The sequence below is a fragment of the Pseudophryne corroboree genome, chromosome 6 (assembly GCF_028390025.1).
Source record: "Pseudophryne corroboree isolate aPseCor3 chromosome 6, aPseCor3.hap2, whole genome shotgun sequence".
In the NCBI taxonomy this organism is placed as follows: domain Eukaryota; kingdom Metazoa; phylum Chordata; class Amphibia; order Anura; family Myobatrachidae; genus Pseudophryne; species Pseudophryne corroboree.
The window spans coordinates 314617922-314642214 of record NC_086449.1 but is presented as its reverse complement, the minus strand read 5'-3'; the positions used below and the strand labels follow the sequence as shown (position 1 = coordinate 314642214).

The 24293-nt window shown below is 47.1% G+C and overlaps 1 protein-coding gene across 3 annotated transcripts in view; it reads left to right on the top strand.

Moving 5' to 3' along the window:
• BNIP2 (BCL2 interacting protein 2) overlaps nt 1-24293 on the top strand; it is a 248109-nt gene that overhangs the window by 193482 nt on the left and 30334 nt on the right. For 2 of the 3 annotated variants that reach the window (XM_063926258.1, XM_063926257.1), the window contains exon 6: nt 3472-3574. In XM_063926258.1, coding sequence (XP_063782328.1) covers nt 3472-3574 — 103 coding nt within the window. The remainder of the gene's footprint in view (nt 1-3471; nt 3575-24293) is intronic. The other variant, XM_063926259.1, reaches the window with a different exon arrangement.

Here is a 24293-nt window from a genome sequence, read left to right as displayed (position 1 = left end):
TTGCTAACAAACCTGAATAACCCCCTATGTCCGTATGAGGGACAGATAGCAATGAAAAATACATAATCAGTAATACCAAAGATCTCCTAACTGTCCCGATTCCAGAGGGATAATCCCGCTATTCGGACACCCATCCGCGGGTCGCAGTCTCCCGCGGACGGGGGGGGTGAAGGGAGTTCCTGTGATCCCATCGCTGCATCTAAACAGTACGGGGAGTGAGGCGGGGACTGCTCAGGGAGTGCTGGGCATACCGCAAAAATGACGAAAACGAGGGGTCATGCAGCGAGACCACTCCCCCTTCTTTTGAAGTCCCACCCATTTCCAACCACGCCCGTGCCTTCGGCGTGGCAGATCCTGCATACACTAATTCAAAAGTTGGGATGTATGGTTAAATGCATTTGAAGGAGACAGATGTCATCTGCCAATGTAGTGTTTGTATAGTACAGGAAAAGGCAGAGGCTTATTCACAAATTATGTGATAGCTGCTGCCAGGTGTGTGCTAATAGTAGTGAACACCAGGTGAGCAAATCACAAACACTCGTTAGCAGACACTGCATTACCCTTTTTTCCACTTGCTATCGGTTTGTTTATTAGTCTGATGCATAGACCGTACAGGGATAAATATATATATATATATAATATGTATTTCTTGTTGTCCGGCACTCTCAGACTGTCAACGTTAGGGGTGCTCTTCAGGGGGACCATACATATCCAGTCGCTCCTATTGTATCCACACATTCCACTTTTGCAGTGAAAGGAAGGCACTCTCGAGTTAAACTGAATTATTATATCTTTATTGCACACAGGGTAATAAGTTCATATTGTAGCCAACATTTCGATTCTTATACAGAATCTTTATCAAGGCTTGATACATTTTCAATATTTACTGTCAGTGTTCACATCGCATACAGCATGCAGGATGAACAGATGTGAACACTGACGGTGCATATTGAAACTGTATCAAGCCTTGATAAAGATTCTGTATGAGAATGGAAACGTTGGCTACAACATGAACTAATTACCCTGTGTGCAATAAAGATATAATAATTCAATTTAACTCAAGGAAAGTGCCTTCCTTTCACTGCAAAAGTGGAGTGTGTGGGGAGATATAGATATACACACACACACACACACACACACACACACACACACACACACTGTATGTATGTATGTATAGAGAGAGAGAAAAAGATGAGAATAGCGCCTTCTAGTGCAGTATTAATGAGTCTTAAAAATTCCTTCACCATAGATAACACCATTAAAATGAAAAAGTACCATTAATAGTGGACAATGCCACCTTTTCAAAGACCTTTGAATTAAGAACAAAGGCCTTTGAAAAGGTGGCATTGTCCACTATTAATGGTACTTAAATCAGTGTTCTGATGTCAGTTACTTGAGTCCGTGGTGTGCCACTGAGTATCTGTCTCCCATTTTTCCCTAGAGCTAGGTGGATGCACACAAGGGGGTGGTCTTCAGTATGCCGGCTGTCGGGACCCCGACACACAGTATACCGGCGCCGGAATCCCGACAGCCGGCATACCGTCACTTATTCTACCTCGTGGGGGTCCACGACCCCCCTGGAGGGAGAATAAAATAGCGTTGCGCGCATAGCGCGCCACCATGCCCACAGCGTGGCGAGCGCAGCGAGCCCGCAAGGGGCTCATTTGCGCTTGCCACACTCTCGGTATGCCGGCGGTCGGGCTCCCGGCGTCGGTATGCTGGTCGCCGGGAGCCCGACCGCCGGCATACCATACTACACCCCACACAAGGATATGACAAGCTATTGTTATATGCTTTAGTAAGTCAGGCATTACTAATGCCTGACTTACTAAAGCTTAGAACAGTCCTATAGAAATATAGAAATTGACAGCAGATAAGAACCACTTGGCTCATCTAGTCTGCCCCTTTTTTACCTTTTGGTAACTTCAACCCTATTTGATCCTAATTTCATTATGCTATAGGTTCAATTTCAATGTGGAAATAGAATGTTCTTACTAATATAGCTTAGAACTTTTAATACATTTGATTAATATTTCAAATACTGTTTTGCACAGCTTTTTGACGTTTTTTCTGCACAATTAAATGTTAAGCAAATTTTTGGATACATGGAAAGATGTAATTTGGCTGAGGACATAGAATCTGGGATTTACATTGTTGGGACTTTAATGTGAGAGTGCTCTTAGCCACTTGCATAAACATGGAACAGCATATTTTACTTTGTTTTTATGCAGTAGCATTTGCATTTCAGTCCGCAAATAGCTTGTGGCTATTTTTACTTTGTGTTAACCTGCAGGCGTGCATTCGGGGCTTACATTTCAGGAAAGGTCAAGAAAGTAATGACTGCTAGAGACCAGCTTAGAACAGTCCTATAGAAATATAGAAATTGACAGCAGATAAGAACCACTTGGCTCATCTAGTCTGCCCCTTTTTTACCTTTTGGTAACTTCAACCCTATTTGATCCTAATTTCATTGTAAGGATATTCCTATATTAATCCCAAGCATGTTTCATTTGCTCTCCTGTTTTATAGGTCCTACACACTGAAAGATATAAACGAGACTTTGTTCATATCTTTCAGTGTGTACACCAGCGATGAACGATGCACGGCCTCGCGCTCGTTCATCATTGGTGACGGCTCGTTTAAACATGCAAGGCAATATGGACAATCTCGACCATATTAGCATGCAGTGCTATAGAGCCGGGTGACGGGGGGAGTGAACAGACTACACTCCCGCCATCGCCCCCCCCCCCCTCCTCCGCCGTCGGGTCGGCCGTATCAGGCCATCGGGCCCTTCGGCGGCACATCACGGTGTGTGTAGGGCCCATTAGCCTTCACCACCTCTGATGGGAGGCTGTTGCACCTATCCACTATTCTTTCTGTAAATGAGGTGCCATGTCCACACTAAAAGCTCATTTAGTTTGATTTCACAGATTTTTGTACACTGAAATTTTTTTTGTGTAAATAAAACATCTGCAATCTTAATAGTTTGCGGAGATCAGAGTAGTATTGGTTATTAAAGACTTTCCGTTGCAAGGATTTTGCCCTAAGAATGGGGACAGTGACCTGGTATATGATATCCTAGTATACACCATAATAGGTATTGATATAGTGAAAAAAGGAGTGATTTGTGATTGTGTGGGTTCTCAGTAGCTGTAGAATTCTGCCTTCCTGAGTGATACATGTGTGGGACATGTCATGGCACAGAATATCATCTTCAGTAATAGAGAATGCTGTGGTTGCATCACAATTGGTGCAATGTCTGTATAATACACAATAATTTTATTCTGCGTAAGCAAATGTGTACAACTTTGCCAGAAAACTAAGTCCACTGTATTAAAGATAAAATCTTTGGGTATTGTTTCTAACACCAATGCATACAGTATGGAAAGGACTCTTACAGCAAGTTCTTAAATATACGTGTGTTTGTTTTTTGTGAAAACTGATTGATGTACAGATTATTTATTGTTTTAGGCTACTACGGAGATGGCCTTAATGCGATTATTGTTTTTGCTGTGTGTTTTATGCCAGACAGCAGTCAGCCCAATTATCGGTATCTAATGGACAATCTCTTTAAGTAGGTATTTATATGTAAAGTATCTATATGTGTGTTATGCATTATTGTTGACTTTGAATATTAAAACATGTTTTACAAGTGTAAAATGTTGACATTCAAAATAAAATAACACCGTCGCTGCTAAAAGCCGGTCTGCAGCTCAGACACTGCTAATTCTACCAATAACCAGCACTAGGTTAAGCAAGTGCTATACAAGGGAGACATACAGCATGGGGTCTCCCTGTGATACAGTTAACCAGCCCCAAACTGGTCAGCCCAGGTCTGGATTCCCTTGGAATGTTGGGACTCCCACAAAAAAATGTACCCCCCCCCACCCTCCCTTCAAGTAACAAACAGCCAGTTGGTTAGTTGGTGTGGGTGGTGGGTGCAGGAGTAATGGTACAGAAAAAATTACTAATAGTAAATGCGGCAGATGTATTAAGCCAGGAGAAGTGATAAAGCAATGATAAGCGCAAAGTGATAGTGCACCAGCCAATCATTACGGATTTGAAAAATGACAGTTAGGAGCTGATTGGCTGGTGCGTTATCACCTTTCTCTTATCACTGCTTTATCACTTTATCCCTTTTCCAGGCATAATACATCTGCCCCATTGTTCTTTACAGGAGCCAATGAGTCCAAGCTAGCTTGCTCCAGCATGATAGTACTTGTAGAACCACAAGTGCAATCATGGCCGGACACTAAGGGATCGATGTCACTTGTCCACTTGTAAAGAAAATAAATATAAAAAAGACACATGCCAACTGTTATATTTATTGAAAAAATATTCCCTCACATACCCCTTGTTTATCTTTTTTTCTCCTTCATCCACTAGGGGCCACTGGAGCATAGTTACAATGGGAAATAGTAGGCAGTAATTGGGAGCTGGCACTTTAAAATTCTCACACTGTGGCTAGCTCCTCCCCTACTATCTCCCCTCCAAGACAGTCTGGTTCACTTGGGTTTAGCTGAAGAAAATTTTATTTTTTCTTTCACACATGCACAGACTGGCAGCTCTGCCACTGCCAGTCTGCACCGCGGGAGCTGCCGGCGGGGTCCCATCGCAGCTGCGTGCGGCTCTGGATGGGCCCCGGCTGAGGGGGACACTGAGCTCTCCTGAGTTGGCGGACACCGCTGCGTGCGGCGCGTGTCGGGACCACTCCATCCAGCAGAAGATTCCGGCAGCATGGCAGCGGTGAGTATCAAAAATGGCCGGACACCGCTGCGTGCGGCGCGTGTCGGGGCCACTCCATCAGAAGATGAGTATCAAAAGGGACCGGACACCGCTGCGTGCGGCGTGTGTCGGAGCCGCGGGGTCGAGTTGGAGTACGCCTAAAGTGTGGTGAGTACAAACATCCCCCCTTTCAGACTGATGTATGTTTTACAGTTTCAGTTTTCAGCATATGTATGGACCCCTATACTCCAGTCATAGAAGGCTGGAGTGCATCAAAGGCGCTTACTAATTTGAACTTGGCGCCATTATATGGGGGGCGGAGCTTCAGCCCGCTCTGTAAGCGGGCTCAGCGCTCTTCACTACCCGGCTGCAGAAGGCAGCCGGGGGATACAGAACAGTGAATCCAAGGCTGGTTGCCTTTTATAGTTGCCGCCATCTTATGTCAGTGTGGGCAAAAACATGGGGCTCTGTTCATGAAACGCTCCCCGGCCACAGCATACAAGCGGCCGGGGAGATACAGGGCGCTTCCCGCTTACTGTAGAGCAGGTTTGAATTTGGCGCCGAAGCGGAGGGGGCGGAGCTAACTCCCGCTCTGTTCGGCGGGCTAAGCGCTCTCCGTCCCCCGGCCGCTACAGGACACGCCGCTTCACTGTCACACCGCTCCCCGGCCGCTGCAAGCTCCCTTCCCTCTCCGGGCTGTTCAGGGAGGATAAAGGTAGGATGTGGGGGTGAAGGCTATTCCCGCTTTGCTCAGCGGGCTTCCGGCGGCGGATCGCAGCGTTCACTGCCTCTAGGCACAAATCCTGTCTCAGGGTTTTTTTTAGTTTTTCTGTGCAGGGAGTTGCTGACATATTTGTAATATCTGACTTTGTCAGCCATTCCTCCCTGCAGGAGAGTCCTCTGCCAGGCATTTCATACAGGAGCCTGCTCTATTACAGGAGCTGGGGCTCATCTCATTAATGATTAAAAATGTGCACAATTTCTTTACCCTACATATACTACAGTATTTATCTACCCTAATGGGTTCACATACACGGTTGGATTCACTGTGGGTGTGTGTGTGTATATATATATATATATATATATATATATATAGATATATATAGATATATATAGATATGTATGTATGAATATATATATATATATATATATATATATATGTGTGGAGGTATGTATATAGATATATGCATACAATACCGTATATAGGGCAGTGCGGATGGTGTGGTGGTTGGCATTGCTGCCTCGCGGCATGGAGGTCGTGGGTCTGGTTCCCACCAGTGCCCTAATTGTGTGTAGTTTGTACAGATGTGTCCACATACATCTTTAAGATAAAACAAACCACTTCCGCAATGTTTTCTAATAACAAAATACCTCCTTGCCACATAACATTTTCCCCCATCTTTTCTCACAGTCTGGTCACCATTTTGAAAAGCCAGCGGAACCTCCGAGAAACATCTGGTGCACCTAAATTTAGCGGTACACTACATACAGGGCGGGGTGTTGCCTTCCCTTTATTATTCCTTGGTGTCACTAGTTACTAATGCTATTTGTAATTTGGGGAATGCGTGTAAGGCATCAGACAAATAGCGCTGCGGCTCAGTACGCTAGTAGCGGGTATCTGTACAGGGGAACCAGGGTTTGAAAATAAAGAAACTTTAAGGGGAGCCCCTGTAGCCTAGGGCTAAGACTCCTGTCCCACAGCGCGGCGCTACTGGTTCAGGTCTCCGCTGCTCCAGAAAGTTTATTTGAATCGTGTCGGTCACTACACATTATAGTGCAGACCTTACATAGGGCTGTGTTTCTTTAACCCACCTTTTCTCCTCTCACCTGGGATAGTCAAAGAATTCCCTATTAGGTGTGAAGTATGCGGCGGAGCCATCTGCTTAGCCCTCCACGCACCGGCAGAACACTCCTGTTTGAACAGCTCAGATTATGCAGGTAATGTCACTATTAACCAGAGATCTTGTACGTCATTTCACCTCTCCAGGTTTCTAAAGGAACCTTGCTAACCTTCCAGGTTACAATACTAATGATGTCTGTTTTCTGTGGAGTCTGAACCAGTGTCTCAGAATATCCAGGTGCATTATACAGCAGTTCGTCTGGTACTGCAGGTAAAGGAGGCGGACACGTCAAGTCCATCAGGGTTCGACGCCAATGACGAAATGACAGCGACTGGCCCAGTCTCGGATGAGCTGGGCAGGCTCCGGTAGGCGGCCGTCAGACACCCGAATACACAATATCAGGTATCAAACAATGTTTGTTTTCCCTACCCTCTCCCCACAGTCGGCAGGAGATGGTATCAGAACCTTTTCTAGGGTATACCCCTCGATGTATCGCCGGTCCAACAAGCTGCCGTTTTCCTGAGCAACCTTGTTCAGGGACCCATCGAAGACATATACGGCAGCATGGTTCTACCTTGTCCGGAGCAGGTAGGTTGTGGAACAATTGTCCTCCTAGGTTACAGGATGTTTCAGATCAGGATCAATTGATACTTTGGTACAGGTCCGAATCACGATTCTGCTCTATGATCTTTGAAGGTCACCACGTCTGCAGACTCGGACCCTGCATTTTCGCTTGGGCTGTCTTAAACCGTCGACCTCTGGGTCTGCGACTGTGACAGGCGAACATGTAATCCTACGGGGCAGATGGTTCAGGGGAAGGAACTTTCTGCAGGATTTCTTGAACCATTGGAGGTAAGTCCACTTTGCTTTCTCCTAATACTGCCCCAGCTCCAAGACAGACCTTTACCGGTCTTTCCTTTAGATTTTTCCGTGCCCCTTCAAAAACTTTCGACTCCACACGGGCGATATTTCAGTCGCCAGGGGATCTCAAAAAAAAAAAAAAAAAAGCTGAAGCAGAGGTTCAGCATCCTCCTATAAACCCACTACAGGTCAGACTTTCCTACCACCTGGAGGGTCCCAGGGTAGGCGCAGGTCGGTGGTCCTATGGGAAGAACTGAGAAGGCTTGGGCGGTTACAAACTAGATTTCGGAGTACAACCATCTCAGGAGTCCCTCGGCAGGGGTCGGCCGATTTACGATGACAAGAGTCATACTGCAGGCGGCGCTCCATATGCTTCTAACCGCAAAGGGTGTTGATCCCTGTTTTTCACATATCATTTGAATCGGGACAGTTCTCAGGCCTTTGTTTTCTTTTCACGTTCCGAAGCCAGTTGGCTCGGCCAGACCTATTCTGGCCTTAGAATCCTTTCAGTCTGTGATTGCTATTTTGAACAAGAAAGGGAGTTTTTACGTGTCCCTTGTCTTCAGCGATGCCTGTTTACTGATTTCCGTTGGACGGGTTTTTCTCAGATTCGCATTACAGGATTCTCATTTTCACTGTCAATCCTTTCCTTTCGGTCTGTCTTCCGCTCCCACAGAGTTCAGGAAGATCACAGAATAACTCTCTTTCAAGGGCAGAAGGTGACGTTGGTTCCCTAATGGGACAATCTACTGCTGCTTTCCCACTCTGTACATTAGGTGGCTTCTGAATATCCGGAGGATCCAGGAGCTTCTGGTTCAACACAGATCCAATTTATGCTCCTCATAGACGTTTCTCAACACGGTCCGTCAGAGGATTTTTCCTTCCTCGGCACCAGGTACTCTATTCCTTCAGTCAAGTTGCGACGCAATGAGTGGTCGCCTACATTCCTCTCTGAGCGGGGGACAACATTCCTCTCTGAGCGGGGGACAACAATCTTCTTTCCGGGTCAAGCCACCAGGTCAGACTCCCGGTTGAGAAAACATTCCCCGGAGTTTTGTCAGCTGGTCCGCTGTGGGCGGAGATTTCGGATCGACCTCAGGGCGTTCTGACTGACTTTTTAACCCTTTACTACTCTCGGACGTGAGCTCGGGCAGTAGCCGAGGAGGCCCTCAGGGCTCCGGGGAGTTTTCTGGTTATTCTATCCTGCCTCCCTTTTTGATTTCTACCTCAGGTTCGGTAACACAGGAGGGGATTATGCGTGCTAGTCCTCTCGGTGGCTCTGGTTGGGCCACAGATGACTTGAAGATACAGATACACCTGTTGTCAGTAGAGGAGCCTTGGCTACTACCTCGACTGCACTGTCCACTTCAACAACTTTTCTTTGTTCAATCTTACACTGGTTCCGTGTAACCGTGTGACTGTTCACGAGACCTCAGAAGGGAGTAGTTCCCTAGTTTGGTTAGGCCTACCGGGCCCCGATTTCAGAAGTCTGTTACCTCTTCTCGCTTTTGCCACTTTTGGAAAACTGTATGGGACATAATAAGCATAAAAGGGGTTTTCCCCTTCTTTCAGTTACCATTCAGCCGTCATCTTTGGTTTCTCTGGGAGGTTTTGCTCCGCTGCGCTTCATACCACACTGACCTGAATTTTAGGTCTCTGCCTTTTTCGTTTTTCTTCCAAAAGAGATTAGCCTAGCGGCAGTAGGTTCGGCCTCTTTTTCAGGGAGTGCTCTATTGGCAACTTCCCGGCTGAGCTTCGGTCTCAGCGGTCGTTTCTTCCAGAGGGGATGTCCATTTTTCCGACAAATCTGACACTAGTGTTTTTTGGTCCTCTTTGAATGTTGTCATGGCTCGCCGACTCTCCCTACAGAGGTCTTCGGCTATTCGACAAAGTGTTTTTCTTCTTTGTGCTGTACAATGCTCCCGTGCTAAATAGCCGGGGTCCCAACATACGCTGGGCCGTTGGATACATCTGACCATCAGACAGTCTTCTTGGAGGTTGCTAGGGAGCCTCCGTATTCCATTTCAGCGCACTTAACGCGCGTTGTAAGACCTTCGTGGGCGGCTGCCCGTGGAGTCTCCATAAATAGTTTGTCGGGCGGCTACTTGGTCGGACCGACATTCCTCTTGTCAAATTCTACAAGTTTGACACTTTTGCGGCCTCTGCATCACAGTTTGGCCGAGCAGTTTTTACAGGACTCTCAGCGCTCTCCCCGTTTTTGGGAGCTCTGGGACGTCCCCATTGTAACTACGCTCCAGTGGCCCCTAGTGGATGAAGGAGAAAACAGGATTTTGGTACTTACCGATAAATCCCTTTCTCCGATTCCACAGGGGCCACTGGACGCCCGCCCAGCGCTGTTCCCCCTTGTTTTTTGCTTAAAGGTTTGCAGGTCACCATATGACTGCTTGTTGAGTTCAGGCTAGCCTGGTTTTTGTCAGGTTCTGTTCCAGGGTTAGTTTGGATTACCCTGGTTTACAGGGCGTCATTAACCTCCTCTACCTTAAGGTTTGTTTATTCCATCTCTCATCGGGCACAGTTTTACGTAGACTGGCTTGGAGGGGAGATAGTAGGGGAGGAGCTAGCCACAGTGTGAGAATTTTAAAGTGCCAGCTCCCAATTACTGACTACTATTTCCCATTGTAACTACGCTCCAGTGGCCCCTGTGGAATCGGAGAAAGGGATTTATCGGTAAGTACCAAAATCCTGTTGTTATTGTTATTTAATAGGAAGGTTTGACGCATTTTTGTTCCATGTAGCATCCATGATATTGGAAAAATAACAAACCGACACGGACTTGTCCTGTGAAGGGCAGTGCCGCAGTTTGCCAATCAACGTTTCCCTATTCAGTCCTATGGAGTGACTGGGAGTGAGTTGGTCACACTGCAGCTCGGCCCTTCAAGTGCAAGTCTGTATCGGTTTATTATTTTTAAAAAAATGCCGTAAGTGCTCTATGGTACTAAGAGGACCTGCTTTGTGGATTTAGGGGTCTATTTACTAAGCCTTGGAGAGAGAGAGAGAGAGAGTACTAACCAACCAGCTCCTAACTGTCAGTCTTCAAACATCCTGTAAATTGACAGTTAGGAGCTGACTGGCTGGTACTTTATCTCTCTCCAAGGCGTAACTGAGGCTATTGACCTCCAGGGCACAATGAAAAATAGTGCCCCCCCACACACTGCTGCTGAGTCTGGGATCCATGTCTCCTCCCCGGCTGGGTGGCCTCTTTGTCCTTGCCTGTACTCCTCACACCGCTGCACCACTCTACCAAGCATACATTGTAACGGAGCACGGGACATATGGGCATTACTGTATCCATGGCTCACGCCTCTGGTACTCCGTTTCCCCTGGCTGTTCTCCACCCCCACTCCCCTCCCAGTGTGTGTGTGCACCCAGAAGCTCTCCCTAGCTCCTTCCCTGTAAGTGGTTGACCTCCAGGCTTCCTCTGCTCATTTGCCTGGCTGTGAATACAGCAGGCAGCCCTGGATCTGCTCCAGCGCTCTCTGTCCTGGTGACTAGGGCACGTACCCTGCTTGCCCCGCCCTCGTTACACCACTGCTCCAAGGCTTAGTAAATAGGCCCCAGCGGTACTAGCCATATGCAGCACTTTTTTTTTTCCTCTGATGTCCTAGTGGATGCTGGGGACTCCGTAAGGACTATGGGGAATAGACGGGCTCCGCAGGAGACTGGGCACTCTAAAAGAAAGATTAGGTACTATCTGGTGTGCACTGGCTCCTCCCTCTATGCCCCTCCTCCAGACCTCATTTAGAATCTGTGCCCGGCCAGAGCTGGATGCACCTAGTGGGCTCTCCTGAGCCTGCTAGTAAAGAAAGTAATGTTAGGTTTTTTATTTTCAGTGAGATCTGCTGGCAACAGACTCACTGCTACGTGGGACCGAGGGGAGAGAAGCAAACGTACCTGTTCACAGCTAGGTTGCTCTTCTTAGGCTACTGGACACCATTAGCTCCAGAAAGTTCGAACACAGGCAAAGGTCCTCGGTCGTCCGTTCCCGGAGCCGCGCCGCCGTCCCCCTCGCAAAGCCAGAAGATCAGAAGTTGGTGATGAAATCGGCGGCTGAAGACTCCTGTCTTCATTAAGGTAGCGCGCAGCACCGCACCTGTGCGCCATTGCTCCCACTGCACACCACACACTCCGGTCACTGTAGGGTGCAGGGCGCTGGGGGGGAGCGCCCTGGGCAGCAATAAGAATACCTTTGGCATAAAAAAGACACATAATACAGTCTGTGACTGTATATGTGTAAAACCCCCGCCATATTTTAGTCAGAAACAGCGGGACAGAAGCCCGCCACTGAGGGGGCGGGGCCTTCTTCCTCAACACACCAGCGCCATTTCTGTTCACAGCTCCGCTGGAAGGACGCTCCCCAATCTCTCCCCTGCAGTCTCCTGGCACTAAGAGGGTAAAAAGAGAGGGGGGGCACATAAATTTAGGCAAAAGGTGTATTGATACAGCAGCTATTGGGAAAAATTCACTTCTGGTAGTGTGTATCCCTGTGTATATAGCGCTGTGGTGTGTGCTGGCATACTCTTTCTCTGTCTCCCCATAGACCTTGTGGGGTCCTGTCCTCAGTCAGAGCATTCCCTGTGTGTGTGCTGTGTGTCGGTACGGCTGTGTCGACATGTTTGATGAGGAGGGTTACGTGGAGGCGGAGCAAGTGCAGATAAATGTGGTGTCGCCCCCGTCGGTGCCGACACCTGATTGGATGGATATGTGGAAGGTCTTAAATGACAATGTTAACTCATTACATAAGAGATTTGATTATGTTGCTGCCGGGGGACAGCCGGGCTCTCAACCCGGGCCTGCCCAGGCGCCTCAGATGCCGTCAGCGTCTCAAAAACGCCCACTATCTCAGTTGGTTTACACAGATGTCGACACGGAGTCCGACTCCAGCGTCGACGAGGATGAGGCACTATTACAGCCCAAAATGACTAAGGCCATCCGATACATGATTATTGCAATGAAAAATGTATTACACATTTCAGAGGCTGACCCTGTCCCTGACAAGAGGGTAAATATGTTTGGGGAGAAAAAGCAGCCAGTGACTTTTCCCCCGTCACATGAATTGAGTTATGTGAAGAAGCGTGGTCTTCCCCTGATAAGAAAGTGGTGATTCCCAAGAGAATACTAATGGCGTACCCTTTCCCGCCAACGGATAGGTTACGCTGGGAATCCTCCCCTAGGGTTGACAAGGCCCTGACGCGCTTATCTAAAAGAGTGGCCCTGCCGTCTCAGGATACGGCCGCCCTAAAGGAACCTGCGGATAGGAAGCAGGAAGGTATCTTGAAGTCTGTGTATACACACTCTGGTACTCTACTGAGACCGGCTATTGCTTCAGCTTGGATGTGCAGTGCTGTTGCAGCATGGACAGATACTCTGTCAGAGGGGTTGGATACCCTGGACAGGGATACCGTATTGCTAACACTTAGCCATATTAAAGACGTCGTCTTATATATGCGGGATGCCCAGAGGGACATTTGCCTGCTGGGCTCTCGAATAAATGCAATGTCCATTTCTGCCAGGAGGGTCTTATGGACTCTGCAATGGACAGGGGATGCCGACTCTAAAAAAACACATGGAGGTTTTGCCTTATAAGGGTGAGGAATTGTTTGGGGATGGTCTCTTGGACCTCGTATCCACAGCGACAGCTGGAAAGTCGACTTTCTTGCCACAGGTTTCCTCACAGCCTAAGAAAGCACCGTATTACCAAATGCAGTCCTTTCGTTCTCAAAAAAGCAAGAGAGTCAGAGGTGCATCCTTTCTTGCCAGAGGCAGGGGTAGAGGAAAGAAGCTGCACCATGCAGCCAGTTCTCAGGAACAAAAGTCCTCCCCTGCTTCCACTAAGTCCACCGCATGACGCTGGGGCTCCACAGGCGGAGCCAGTGGGTTCGCTCACAAGTGGATCCTTGGGCTATACAAATTGTATCTCAGGGATACAAGCTGGAATTCGAAGTGACGCCCCCTCACCGTTACCTAAAATCCGCCTTGCCAGCTTCTCCCACAGGGAGGGAGATAGTCCTGACGGCTATTCACAAGCTGTACCTCCAGCAAGTGATAATAATGGTACCCCCCCTTCAGCAGGGAAGGGGTTACTATTCCACACTGTTTGTGGTACCGAAACCTGACGGTTCGGTAAGACCCATTCTGAATTTAAAATCCTTGAACATTTACATCAGAAAGTTCAGGTTCAAAATGGAATCGCTCAGAGCGGTCATTGCCAGCCTGGAAGAGGGGGATTTTATGGTATCTCTGGACATCAAGGATGCGTACTTGCATGTCCCCATTTGTCCGCCTCACCAGGAGTACCTCAGGTTTGTGGTACAGGACTGTCATTACCAATTCCAGACGTTGCCGTTTGGTCTATCCACGGCACCGAGAGTCTTTACCAAGGTAATGGCGGAGATGATGGTACTTCTCCGGAAGCAAGGAGTTACAGTTATCCCGTACTTGGACGATCTCTTCATAAAGGCGAGGTCCAGAGAGCAGTTGTTGGTCAGCGTAGCGCACTCTCAGGAAGTGTTGCTACGGCACGGCTGGATTCTGAATATTCCAAAGTCGCAGCTGATTCCTACGACGCGTCTGCCCTTCCTGGGCATGATTCTGGACACAGAACAGAAGAAGGTATTTCTCCCGGAGGAGAAGGCTCAGGAGTTAGTGACCATGGTCAGGGATCTCCTGAAACCAAAGCAGGTGTCGGTGCAACACTGCACGCGAGTCCTGGGAAAGATGGTAGCGTCATACGAAGCCATTCCTTTCGGCAGGTTCCATGCCAGGATCTTTCAGTGGGATCTGTTGGACAAGTGGTCCGGATCGCATCTTCAGATGCATCGGCTGATCGCCCTGTCCCCGAGGGCCAGGGTGTCTCTTCTGTGGTGGCTGCAGAGTACTCATCTTCTCGAGGGCCGCAGGTTCGGCATACAGGACTGGGTCCTGGTGACCACGGTTGCAAGCCTCCGCGGATGGGGGGCAGTCACTCAGGGAAGAAACTTCCAGGGGCTGTGGTCAAGTCAGGAGACTCGTCTGCACATAAACATACTGGAATTAAGGGCCATATACAACGCCCTGAGTCAAGCGGAGCCCCTGCTTCGAGACCAACCAGTGCTGATTCAGTCAGACAACATCACGGCAGTCGCCCATGTAAACCGACAGGGCGGCACAAGAAGCAGGGTGGCGATGGCGGAAGCCACAAGGATTCTTCGTTGGGGCGGAGAATCACATACAAGCACTGTCAGCAGTGTTCATTCCGGGAGTGGACAACTGGGAAGCAGACTTCCTCAGCAGGCACGACCTCCACCCGGGAGAGTGGGGACTTCATCAAGAAGTCTTCGAGCAGATTGCAAATCGGTGGGAACGGCCACAGGTGGACATGATGGCGTCCCGCCTAAACAAAAAGCTAAAAAAATATTGCGCCAGGTCAAGGGACCCTCAGGCGATAGCTGTGGACGCACTGGAAACTCCGTGGGTGTTCCAGTCGGTATATGTGTTTCCTCCTCTTCCTCTCATACACAAGGTACTGAGAATAGTAAGAAAAAGAGTGAGAACAATACTCATTGTTCCGGATTGACCAAGAAGGACTTGGTACCCAGAACTTCAAGAGATGGTCACAGAGGACCCATGGCCTCTGCCTCTCAGACAGGACCTGTTGCAGCAGGGGATCTGTCTGTTCCAAGACTTACCGCGGCTGCGTTTGACGGCATGGCGGTTGAACGCCGGATCCTAGCGGAAAAGGTTATACCGGATGAAGTAATTCCTACTCTGATAAGAGCTAGGAAGGATGTGACAGCAAAGCATTATCACCGCATATGGCGGAAATATGTTGCTTGGTGTGAGGCCAGGAAGGCCCCTACAGAGGACTTCCAGTTGGGTCGTTTTCTGCATTTCCTACAGTCAGGTGTGACTATGGGCCTCAAATTAGGGTCCATAAAGGTTCAGATCTCTGCCCTATCCATTTTCTTTCAAAAAGAACTGGCTTCACTGCCTGAGGTTCAGACGTTTGTAAAGGGAGTGCTGCATATTCAGCCTCCTTTTGTGCCACCAGTGGCACCTTGGGATCTTAACGTTGTGTTGGATTTCCTGAAATCCCACTGGTTTGAGCCACTTAAGACCGTGGAGCTAAAATATCTCACGTGGAAGTGGTCATGCTATTGGCCTTAGCTCCGGCTAGGCCTGTGTCAGAATTGGCGGCTTTGTCATGTAAAAGCCCCTATCTGATCTTCCATATGGACAGGGCAGAATTGAGGACTCGTCCCCAATTTCTCCCTAAGGTGGTATCATCGTTTCATTTGAACCAACCTATTGTGGTGCCTGCGGCTACTAGGGACTTGGAGGATTCCAAGTTGCTGGACGTAGTCCGGGCTTTGAAAATTTATGTTTCCAGAACGGCGGGAGTCAGAAAGTCTGACTCGCTGTTTATTCTGTATGCAGCCAACAAGGTTGGCGCTCCTGCTTCGAAGCAGACTATTGTTCGCTGGATCTATAGCACGATTCAGCTGGCTCACTCTGCGGCTGGATTGCCGCATCCAAAATCAGTAAAAGCCCATTCCACAAGGAAGGTGGGCTCTTCTTGGGCGGCTGCCCGAGGGGTCTCGGCTTTACAGCTTTGCCGAGCTGCTACTTGGTCGGGTTCAAACACATTTGCTAAGTTCTACAAGTTTGATACCCTGGCTGAGGAGGACCTTGAGTTTGCTCATTCGGTGCTGCAGAGTCGTCCGCACTCTCCCGCCCGTTTGGGAGCTTTGGTATAATCCCCATGGTCCTTACGGAGTCCCCAGCATCCACTAGGACGTCAGAGAAAATAAGAATTTAATCACCGGTAATTCTATTTCTCGTAGTCCGTAGTGGATGCTGGGCGCCCGTCCCAAGTGCGGACTTCTTCTGCAATACGTGTATATAGTTATTGCTTACTAAAGGATTATTGTTATGAGCCATCCGTTGATTGAGGCTCAGTTGTTGTTCATACTGTTAACTGGGTATGGTTATCACAAGTTATACGGTGTGATTGGTGTGGCTGGTATGAGTCTTACCCTGGATTCCAAATCCTTTCCTTGTAGTGTCAGCTCTTCCGGGCACAGTTTCCCTAACTGAGGTCTGGAGGAGGGGCATAGAGGGAGGAGCCAGTGCACACCAGATAGTACCTAATCTTTCTTTTAGAGTGCCCAGTCTCCTGCGGAGCCCGTCTATTCCCCATGGTCCTTACGGAGTCCCCAGCATCCACTACGGACTACGAGAAATAGAATTACCGGTGAGTAAATTCTTATTTATTTTTTGAGACCCTATTGAATTATTTTTGAAAACACTATTTCTAATATCTAACACTTTTTATTCTGTCTTTTTAATATTTTACGCTGATTGTGGTTATAATAATGTTATAAACAGTGTTTCTCATACGTCCTAGAGGATGCTGGGGACTCCAGATGGACCATGGGGTATAGACGGGATCCGCAGGAGACATAGGCACTTTAAGACTTTAAAAGGGGTGTGAACTGGCTCCTCCCTCTGTGCCCCTCCTCCAGACTCCAGTTAGATTCTGTGCCCAGAGAGACTGGACACAAAACAGGGGAGCTCTCCTGAGTTTCTCTAAAAAGACTTTGTTAGGTTTATTATTTTCAGGGAGCACTGCTGGCAACAGGCTCCCTGCTTCGTGGGACTGAGGGGAGAGAAGCAGACCTACTTCTGTGAGTTCAAAGGCTCTGCTTCTTAGGCTACTGGACACCATTAGCTCCTGAGGGTCTGATCACTTGGTATATCCTAACTGCTCGTTCCCGGAGCCGCGCCGTCGTCCCCCTCACAGAGCCAGAAGAAAGAAGCCGGGTGAGTAAAAGAAGCAAAGAAGACTTCATAAAGACGGTAGAAGACTTCAGTCTTCAGAGGTACCGTGCAGCGGTTGTGCTGCGTGCCAGTGCTCCCACACACAAGCGGCACTACAAGGGTGCAGGCCGCAGGGGGGGGCACCCTGGGCAGCAATAAAACCTCCATATCAGGCTGGCACAAGAGGTATACAGTGCATAGGCACTGTATACAGACCGCCGCCAGGGTAAAAAAGCTAAAAAATAGCGGGGCTGAAGCGCGCCATTAAGGGGGCGTGGCTTAGCCCTCACAGCTCTACACAGCGCCATTTTCTCCTCACAGAGACGCTGGCCCTGCCAAAAACACTGCTGATGATATCACAGTGAAAAACAAGGGGGGGGGGGGGCACAGTGGTTTAGTGTGTTATATGTATAAGGAAAGCACAATATATAAGGAATATTGTGTAATAGAGCTGAAAAACGTCTTCTGTGTTTCCCTGACATAAAATAATCAGTGTAATGTCGGTGGGTGGTTAGTACATGTGTGTCGGCATGTCTACGGCTGAGTACTCTGTCAAAAATGTCTCAGTCGGCACCGCCGACGCTTGTTGGTACTTGGTTCATGAAAATACGTATAAACATGTCAGTAGATGTATAGCTTTCACAAGAGAAAACTATATGGGACATACAGACGTGTGTGGGTGACCTTGTCTGCACCAACAAATGTGACTGGGTAAACATTGCATGATACTGTGATGCTTTTCAAAAGGCTATACCTGTATGTATGTATGTGTGTGTGTGTGTGTGTGTGTGTGTGTGTTTGTTTGTGTATGTATGTATGTATGTATGTATGTATGTATGTATGTATGTATGTATATATACAGGTTGAGTATCCTATATCCATATATTCCGAAATACGGAATATTCCGAAATACGGACTTTTTTGAGTGAGATAGTGAAACCTTCGTTTTTTGATGGCTCAATGTACACAAACTTTGTTTAATACTCAAAGTTATTAAAAATATTGTATTAAATGACCTTTTAGGCTGTGTGTATAAGGTGTATATGAAACATAAGTGAATTGTGTGAATGTAGACACACTTTGTTTAATGCACAAAGTTATAAAAAATATTGTCTATAATGACCTTCAGGCTGTGTGTATAAGGTGTATATGAAAGATAAATGCATTATGTGCTTATATTTAGGTCCCATCTCCATGATATCTCTTTATGGTATGCAATTATCCAAAATACGGAAAAATCCGATATCCAAAATACCTCTTGTCCCAAGCATTTTGGATAAGGGATACTCAACCTGTGTGTGTGTGTGTGTGTATGTATATATATATATATATATATATATATATATATATGTATGGTACTGTTGCACAGACGTAATATCTGTGAATGGTGTATTGTACTTAATAGATATTTCCCTCAGACCCCTTGGTGTCGCAAAAATGTTATTTTGCCCAGTTGCTACTCCCTGATATCGACACGAATAATAATTCTTATGTCGACCATAAAGTTTCCTGATTAGATCCACAAATCAGCGTTCAGTACATGTTTCACACACATTAAGAACATATTAACGTCACTAGGTGTATGTATGTGTGTGTATGTATGTATGTATGTATGTGTGTATATATATATATATATATATATATCAGGTGTTTTTCCAGACAACAAATCCAGAATAGAGGGCACTCACCAGTTCAATTTCAATATAAAGGATTTAATGGTACATCAGAGCCAATTCATACTGTCGACGTTTCGGCTTAAGCAAGCCTTTCTCAGGACAACCAAAGAGACATCTGCTCAGCACACCAAGAGTAAGTATGCTGAGCAGATGTCTCTTTGGTTGTCCTGAGAAAGGCTTGCTTAAGCCGAAACGTCGACAGTATGAATTGGCTCTGATGTACCATTAAATCCTTTATATTGAAATTGAACTGGTGAGTGCCCTCTATTCTGGATTTGTTGTCTGGAAAAACACCTGATATATGTGGATGTCCTGATTTGGGCCTCCCTGAGGAGCACCCCCCTGGTGACTTTGATTGCTGTGAGTGCGGACATTACATATTGGTATATATATATATATATATATATATATATTGATATATTGATATATGTATGTGTATATAAATGGGCAAATTTATATATATATATATATATATATATATATATATATATATATATATATAAACTTTATAATGAATGCTGAAGTAGTGTTATTCTTTTTCATGTGCTGGTTGCTCTGTTGAAATACTCTAGGTCAGCAGTGACAAGATGGCTTCAAATCCTCATGAGGAGGCAGTGTTATTCTTTTCCCGCCGTGGATAGAATAACGTGAGAGTCAACCCCTGCCCGGCATGGGGCCTGTCACAGAGGATCTTATACAGGAAGCTAAGTGATATTTTAATTATATATGTTGATAATACTTGCATTACATGCGCATGGGGGAGTGCTTGTATTCGGAAATGGTCGTTACTTTGTCATCCGATATAATTACCCTGGGGAGAGATGGGATACTCCTTAAGTGGGGTCATATCTAGAACATGGTAGCATACGGCCGGGGATTCTTGCGTTCGCGAGCCAAGTCCAGGGCAGTCTCGGTTGAGAGGGCGTTGTGGATTCACTAAACGGTTGCTACTGCTGACTCCGAGATAAGATGGAGTCTCTATCCTGGGGAAGTGAAGCCTGGTTTGGTGATGGCTTTGTGAATATGCTCGCGGCGGATGCCACTGGTAAGTCTACTTTCTTGCCCTAGGTTACCTCACTAAGGTGAATGACACATTCTTGTAGGATGCAGTCATTTCGACCGAATGGATAAGAATTCCCCTTTTTCTTTGCAGGAAAAGGAGGGTGAAAGGAGGTAAGAGGTCAGCTACCTTGTTTTCAGGTTCACAGGAGCAGAATTCATCCTATGTTTCTGCCAGGTCCACCGCAGGACATTGGGACTATCTTGCAGGAGCCCACACCGGTGGGCCCGCATCTGAAACTCTTCAGTCAGCCCTGGAAAGGACATGGACCAGTGAGTTAAGGATAGCATCCCTAGGGGAACATACGGGAGTGGTCCAGACGTTTCCCCTCAACGATTTTTTCAAGTAGACCTTACAGAGTCTCCTCCGGACAGGGAGGTAGCATGTGACACAATACGAGAGTTGTGTCAGGATCAGGTCATTGTCCTGCTGTCCTGGTCATAAAAAAAAAAAAAAAAAAAGCTGTACTTCAAGCTTTTTTGTCTTTCCAAGGCCGGACGGTTCGAGCCCTTTCGAATCCTATATCTGAAATCTCAAAATTTCTAATCGAGATCCATGAGGGAATCTCTCATGGCAGGTTTCTCCACTCTGAAAAAGGAGACAGGAGGTCTAATTACGGTTTCTTCCACGTTAGGCTTACATGAGATTCCGATTCAGAATTGGCATTTCGCCAGAGTGATGGCGGTATGAGGGTTTTTTTCCTTCGAGGGTAAGGAGTCCGAAGTATTCTGTACTGGTTCGCTCTCCGGATTACGGAGAGATCATGAAGCAAAATGGTGAAAAACCTTGCATTCTCCCTGACAGTTCTCAGAACTTGCCGGAATACCGGTTGGTCCCTACGACGTGGGGGTCGGTTTGGCCAATATTAATTTTTTCCAGTGGAAAGAGCTCTGAGGATTCAGAGGCTGGTCAGACCTGCAACAATGTCAATCCATCAATACATTCAGTTACTTGAATGGGGTTGTGACCTACGAGGCCATGCAGTTGCTAGCTTGCATGCCAGAGTTTTAGCAGAATTTGTTGGACGAGTGGTCCGGTTTCCACCTGGGATAATCATGATTTCAAGACCAGAATATCACTGCCGTGGCGGCGGCGTGATTCTCCCCAAGGACGGGTATCAAGTTAGGATACTGGTCATCCCATTAATTGTCTAGAGTTAAGTGCCGTTTATATCGGTTTTCTACAAACAAAAACCGAAAAGGAAATGGCTGAAGCCAGAAAGATTTTCTGCTGAGCGACGAAAACGTTAACGCGCTCTGTCAGAGACGTTCGTTCCAAGAGTGGATAACTGGGAAGCAGACTTCCTTGGCGGACACGTTTTCCATTCAGGAGAGTGGAGTCTTCATCAAGCGTTTTTCACAGAAGTGACATGTTTTGGGGAATTCCGCATATAGACAAGATGGCGTCTCGCCTCGAAAAGAAACTTCGGAGATTTTGTTCAGGGTCAAGGGTCCCTTAAGTTAGCGGTGGACGCCCTAGTGACACTGTGGGTGTTTTCGGTCGGTCTATGTGTTCCCTCCACTTCCAATCTTTCCAAAGAGGTTAAAAGATCATAAGAAGAAAAAGGTTCAGGTGATCCTCGTTCTTCCAGACTGTTCAAGGAGGGCTGGTATCCGGACCTTCAGGGATTACTCATAGGAGATCCCTGATCTATTCCTCTGCAAGATGATCGGTTACAGCAAGGGCCGTGTGGGTTCCAAGGCTTACCGCGGGTTCCATTGATGGCTTGGAGGTTGAACGCCGGATCCCAACCTGAAAGGGTATTCCCAGTGAAGTCATCCCTACTCTTCTTCAGGCAGAAAGAAGAAACGTTGAAACTTTACCACCAATTCTGGGGAAAGAAAGTGTCTTGGTGTGAATCCAAGAAAGTTCCTACGGAAGAATTCCAATTGGGTCGTTTTCTCCATTCCTTCTTTACAAGATCGTGTGGATGCAGGTCTTCAGTTGGACTCGATTCAGGTACAGCCTTATCGGGTTTCTTCCAAAATCAATTGGCCTCCTTTCCAGAGGTTCACACTTTCGTAAAAGGAGTGTTACACATCCATCCTCTCTTGTGCCCTGTGGCATCAGGGGATCTTAACGTGCGTTGCAGTTCATGCAATCTCATTGGTTGGACTTTTCAATACGGTTGAGTGGACATTCCTCACTTGGAAAGTGGTCATGCGGTTGGCCTTGTCATCCGCAAGGCGGGTGTCTAAATTAGCGGCTTTGTCTCACAAGAGCCCCTATTTAATCTTCCATGAAGATAGAGCAGAGTTGAGTACTCGTCAGCGTTTTCTGCCAAATCTGTGATTTCATCGTTTCACATGAACCAACCTATTGTGGTGCCGGTGGCCACGGCAGCCAGGGCAACATCGATGTATCTCGATATGGTATAAGTTTGAAAATGTATGTTGCCAAAATGGCTCAGATTAGGAAAACAGATGCTCTGATTATCCTGTATGCTCCCAACAAGATTGGGGCCCCTGCTTTCAAAGCAGACTATTGCGCGCTCGGTCTGTGGTACGACTCAGCAAGCGCATTCGGCAGCTGGATTGCCGTTACCGAGGTCGCTGAAGGCCCATTCTACCAGAATGGTGGGCGCGTTATGAGCGGCTAACCGTGGGGTCTTGGCATTCTTGATTTGCCGAGCGGCTCCTTGATGGGGTTCAAACACCTTTACTAAGTTTTACAAGTTTGATACCCTGGCGGGTATGGACCTAATTTTTGGTCAATCAGTGCTGCAGAGTCATCCGCACTCTCCCGCCCGTTCTGGAGCTTTGGTATAATCCTCATGGTCCATTTGGAGTCCCCAGCATCCTCTAGGACATATGAGAAAATAGGATTTTAATACCAACCGGTAAATCCTTTTCTCTTAGTCCGTAGAGGATGCTGGGCGCTCGTCCCAGTGCGTACGGTATCTGCAGTTATTAGTTGGGTTACACATATGCTGTGTGTCTTTTCAGTCAGCCTATTGCTGACGTTTTTCAGTGGCATAGGTTATGCTATTATTGGTGATGTGTACACACAGGTTGTGTTCCGTTCTGACAGCGTATTGCTGTTTTTTAGTCATGCCGTCAGCTGGTATTCTCTTGAATGCCACGTTCTGCGGCATGCCGGAGGTGTGAGCTGGTATGACGCTCACCGTGTTTAACTGATAAATTCTTTCCTCGAAATGTCCGTCTCCCTGGGCACAGTTCTATAACTGGAGTCTGGAGGAGGGGCATAGAGGGAGGAGCCAGTTCACACCCCTTTTAAAGTCTTAAAGTGCCCATGTCTCCTGCGGATCCCGTCTATACCCCATGGTCCATTTGGAGTCCCCAGCATCCTCTACGGACTAAGAGAAAAGAATTTACCGGTAGGTATTAAAATCCTATTTTTTACGTTAATACAATAATAAAAGTTACATTTTAATTGTTGTTATGTGCATCAATAAATGACGACCTTTTCCTCTTTTGGTTTTATCAACATATACTGTAGTCCATGTTGACATTTTGGTTGTCTGAATATTGTACCTATCAACATTATTGTGTCAATGTTTTGAATGTCTACATTTGACTAAGCAATACACCCAACCTGATTAAAGGATTTCTCCATAAAAAGTAAAAATTTCCTTATGTTCTGGTCATAGGGGATCATTCCGACCTGATCGCATGCTAGGTTTTTTCACTGCGCCGCAATCAGGTCACAACTGCTCATGCACCGCAATGCGCAGGCGCGTCGTATGGGTACAAATCGGATCGTTGCTGTGCAGTGGATTTAACGAAGAATCCATTTGCACAGCCGATCGCAAGGAGATTGACAGGAAGAAGGCGTTTATGGGTGGCAACTGACCGTTTTCTGGGAGTGTTTGGGGAAAAACGCAGGCGTGTCCATACGTTCGCTGGGAGGGTTCCTGACGTCAGTTCTGGTACCGGACAGGCTGAAGTGATTGCAACGGCTGAGTAAGTTATGGGCAACTCAGAAACTGCACAAATCTTTTTTGTACCGCTCGGCTGCAATGCGTTTGCACACTTGCAAAGCAAAAAAACCACTCCCCTATAGGCGGCGACTCTCTGATCGCAGCGCTACAAAAAATAGCTAGCGTGCAATCAGGTCGGAATGACCCCCATAGTCAGTACATGTAAAACTATTACTCCCCTCCTGCTGTATAGTTTCAAAAGCCTTTGCCTGCTGGCACTCCTGGTGCATGTGTTATCCCTGCACCTCATGTACTTTTGAAGCTAGCACAGAAGGTGTAGTTTGAATGACGTTTCATTGCTTTAGGTATATAGATTTGAAACCTAGTATCTAAGGTTGAAAAAAGACAATTTGTCCATCAAGTTGTGGTCTCAT